Genomic DNA, 4,567 nt, shown 5'->3' on the forward strand with positions numbered 1-4,567 from the left:
AGATTCTGGGAATTGTTTTGTGATGATGACATTGGATACATTATGTTTTGATATTGTTTTATGATTAAAAGTATGATTTAAAAATAAAAAATTGTTTTGGAAATTCATGTCGTTACAATATTTGGGGGTGAATTTTAAATTCTCTGCCTGTAAATTATTTTGAGACAATTTGTCAAATGAACTTACTAGTAATAGTCTACACTAGTACCATAAGTGATAAGTGATATTCGTATACGGTGTCGTCTTGATATGTAGAGGAGGTCTTGAGGGATATAGAAGGCATCATCACTGCACTACTGCCTACCACTCTGATACAGAGGTTTATGATGGTGGGGTTTTAGAGCGGTGGCGCACGGCGGTCCTCTCTCTTTTTTCTCACTTGGCCTATTATCATCTTACACGCTCTACCAGTGCACAAAGTGTTGTTACAAATGGAGACGCAGTCAATAAGGCTTCGTTTGGTGTTCGAAGATCGTTCGGTTCTTAGCGAAACACAGCGCTCCTATGGTATGAACCAGAGCTGGCTTCTAATTGAGCCACAACAACATCCGAAAATCTCCGACGTCTGTAATCATCTTCTTCACATTTTCAACCTTCGTCGCTCGTGCCCTAATGGCATCCTCCTCTATGTAATTCTCTATCTCCCTATGTACCCCAATATGTTGTTGATGCAGAAAATCACAAAACCTCATTTCTCTTTAAATTACACAATAAGAAAGGGGATGCGTTTCCTCTAAAATATAATTTAGGGTAAATATTAAATACACTCTTATTAGTTTTTATCTAATAAACAATCAAAACTGAAAATCACAATGGCCCTGTGGTGAATATTTTTGTTAGTGGTTCGGATTAGGGTTTGTTTCTTCTTTCTCCTCCTTTTCTTCTTCTTCTTCTTCTCTTTTGAACAGCTATTGTGATCATCAAGTGACACAGAATTGTTATCCTAACCTCTGTTTACAATGGTCAGTTTTACCTTAACTTAGTGAAATGAGCAATGCATTCTATCCCTGAAAAAGCTGAATTCTTGTATTGAACATCAAACTAGTGTAGATAACCTTCAAATAACTAAATCCATGCCTGGAGTTTATTATTAGCCTACTACCATGGGCTCACAGTTCACATACAGTCCATGTGGGAGGAGATAATACCAACTCTCCCACTGATGTCCCTGTGAGTTTTGAACAGAAACTAGATCCATTTGACTTGAACTCTGCAAGACTGCAACAATTTTTTACCCCATTATGGTCACTGATGATTTTTAAAGTAAGTAAATTCTATTTTCTACCTCTTGCAGATGGAAGACTTTGTATTGCCCCCATCTGAGTCAACTCGAATCTTGAAGGACAAGGAAATAATTTGGTCAGCTTTATTTTTAACTTTTTACTACTTTCTTCATACAAACATGTAACTAGTTCTTTAACAAGTGGACATATGTTTGTTTGTTACTTCAGTGTGAAAAGAAAAGAAATGGCTTTGGCTGAAGCAATAGAGGGGGCAAATGCTGGTAATTTACTCGACTATCCAGAAGTCAACAGGAAGGAACCTGTGAATAATGGCATGTTACTTCTAGCAAACGAAGAGTTTGATAAGGAAACTGGAGGATACCAAAGTGAATCTGAGGATGCTGAAGATGAAAAGTTGGAAGATGAACCTTCACCTATACAAACAGCTTCCAAGAAAAGAAAAGCCTCTAAAACATCTAGGAGCTCAAAGTAAGTCATGCAATCTAATGTACATATCGTATTTGTGTTATATTTATGATAAAGTTGACTTTCAAGTTTATTCTTTGAATTTTCTTGGGTGGGTGAGTTACATGAGTTTGCTTTTGTGAAAACATAGGAAGAAGAAACACCGATCAGTGATGGATGGTGTTGAAGATGAAGTTGTGACAGAGGACAACAACATTAATAATGACAAATTTTATCCCATGAAAGTCATTAAACCAAGCAAGGAGAAGGGGAGTGTTGAAACAATCCTTGTGAAGAGGTAATTCATAATATATATACATATATATACATATACATATAAGTTTTCTTGTTCCTTATTAAATTTGTTCTTGGGCTCTCTTTGGGTTTCATAGGAAGAAGAAACACAGAGTGGTGAGTGGTGATGAAGGTGAAGTTAGAGATGAAATTTGCAACATTGATGATGATAAAATCATTACCAAGAAGAAGATTAAACCAAATGAGGAAGCTAACATGGGAGATGATGAAACAAGTGACAAAAAGGTTAAATCTTCTCGAAGGACAAAGAGGTAATTTGTAATCTTGATACAATGTATGTGTATATAGACTAGTGTTACAATTATGTATGAATAGTTCTCCATCTGTCTAATTTATGTAGGAATGAAGAACATCTAGAAGACAATGTCCAAGGAATTGAAGAAGCATCTGCTTCACCTGATGGGGATAAAAAGGTCTTTTCATGCTTAGTTAAACAAATACAGCATTTTTATTTGCTTGTTAAATGTAAATCATACAAAACCATAAATAACTTTTGGTATGAATCCTTAGGGCCCTAGTAGAAGTGCTAGAAGGAAAAAGGCTAAGAGACAATGGAAGCGAGAACTTACTAAAATTTCACAAAAGGTAAACAAACTATTTTTTCAAATATATTTGTCAATAAACTGCTGATTCATTTCTTGCAATCTCAAATTGCAGCCTGATAGTGATACCCATCTAGAAGGGACAAATGACCACCCGAAGGGGCATGTTAGTAATTTTATATTTGAAAAATATGTGGTTTGTGCCCTAAGATATAAATAAATCATCCATTTATAAACGTATGTTTTCTCAATCAGGAAAAGAATTTGATAGAAGAAGAAAAAAGAAAATGTAATGGGAATACGGATACTCAACTTGTTGCTTGTGTAGTCAAGCCAGGTCATATTCGCTTTGAACCTCTTGATGAAGGTATGTGTGTGTGTGTGTGACTGTGTATGTAATAAGATGACATTTTGATGGTTTCTTTGTTGAACAGATGAAGATGGAAGAGAGATTGAAGTAGCAGATGTATGTTTGGGAATGATTAGCTTCTTATATTGTAATTTGTGATTTGTAATTTGATTGAATTCCTGAGTTGTACTTCAGGTAGCTTTTGAATGGAATGGAATCAGCAGCAAGAAAAAGGGTCAAAAATGGGGTTTAGAAAAGTATTCAGCTTCTAGAAAGGATGAGTCTGAAAAAACAAGCAAAGAAGAATCCTCTCCAATGTTGAATGTAGACGCAGTGGTTGACCTCAATGACTTTGAGAACCTCCCTCTATGCACCTCACCTAAGGTCTCTTTCCCTTTCCCTTTCCCAATTCCATTCCATTCATTTGCAATTCCATTCCACCCAACCAACCAAACATGCTTAAATTTTGCAGGAAGGTGATGTGATTGCATACCGACTTGTGGAATTATCATCTTCTTGGACTCCTGAGCTCTCTTCCTACAGAGTACATCTTTTAACCACAAATCATAACAACACCAATTTTCTTTTATAATTAAAAATTAAATTTAAATTTCCATTACAGGTTGGAAAAATATCACATTTTGATTCCAATAACATAGTTCTGAATCCGGTGTCAGAGTATCCTATTCTTTTTGATAAGATGGATGAAGAGGGCCCAGACAATTACTCTCTTTATAAAGAAGATGGAAGTTTAGAGGTATGTTGTGTGCTTAAACAGCTTTCTGCTCCATTTTTGGTTTCCGAATTTGCCCTTGTTGTGTGCAGATCGATTTTACAGGCCTTGTTGATGTGAAGGTGGTCAATGGAGTTGGTCAAAGTCAAACTCCAACTCAGGGTGATGGAGTAAATTTGATCTCTAAAGACCCAAGTCCAGGTATATTTTATAACACTACTTGTCAATAATTCTTGAATAAACAAAATCATAGAATAAGGTAATATATGAGATTAATGGATGGATTGTTTATTAGTTTGTGAAGCAGTGGTAAGAAACAAAGAAGGGAATGGTAATAATAATAATAAGACATGGAGTGAAGTGATGGAGGCATTAAACAAAAAGAAATCACAATTACTACTGGAAGTGGAAGCAAATGAAGAGACAAAGAAGAAGGATTCTGAATGGAATCGATGGTCATATCGAGCCTTAAGAGGAAGTGCACTTGGTCCAACAATGGCTTTATTAAGATCAAACAATAACATATAAAAATCATCCCAATCTTTTTTTATTCTTCTTTAAATACTCTTTTCTGTGATACAAGGAAATTCGATTTAAACTGGTGTGTATGTTTTCAGGATTGTCTTTTTTTTTTTTTTTTTTTTTGTATGCTTTCTTCAAGTCTTGCACAAATTATGAGTGTTATTTGAACAAATATAATGTTTTGAAAAAAAAACACCATGTAAATTTAAGATTTTGGAAACTTAGACCCATGGTTGTCAAAATCGCGATCTTGATCGTAGGATCTTACGATCCTAGGTATGAAAAACGATCCGGATCGTAAAAAGATCGTATTTGATGTAGGATCGTAGGTAGGATCGTAAGATCGTAGGTAGGATCGTAGGATCAAAATCCGATCCGATCCTACCTTCCTTTTTTTTTTTTTTTTTTTTTTTTGCAA

General features: G+C 35.2%; 1 protein-coding gene across 1 annotated transcript; it reads left to right on the forward strand.

The window, feature by feature from the left end:
• The first annotated feature begins 256 nt into the window (after window positions 1-256).
• Window positions 257-4,243, forward strand: LOC145129798 (coilin-like). The gene is made up of 15 exons (XM_079064609.1): window positions 257-629; window positions 1,295-1,359; window positions 1,452-1,712; window positions 1,840-1,986; window positions 2,081-2,254; window positions 2,344-2,416; window positions 2,514-2,588; window positions 2,661-2,711; window positions 2,801-2,912; window positions 2,980-3,011; window positions 3,090-3,278; window positions 3,367-3,438; window positions 3,517-3,651; window positions 3,720-3,828; window positions 3,923-4,243. Exons 1-15 carry the CDS (start codon window positions 432-434, stop codon window positions 4,153-4,155), a joined length of 1,926 nt encoding a protein of 641 aa, XP_078920735.1. The 5' UTR covers window positions 257-431; the 3' UTR covers window positions 4,156-4,243.
• Window positions 4,244-4,567: the final 324 nt, after the last annotated feature.

The sequence above is a fragment of the Lactuca virosa genome, chromosome 8 (genome assembly GCF_052849685.1).
Source record: "Lactuca virosa cultivar CGN04683 chromosome 8, Lactuca_virosa_CGN04683_v6, whole genome shotgun sequence".
NCBI lineage: Eukaryota > Viridiplantae > Streptophyta > Magnoliopsida > Asterales > Asteraceae > Lactuca > Lactuca virosa.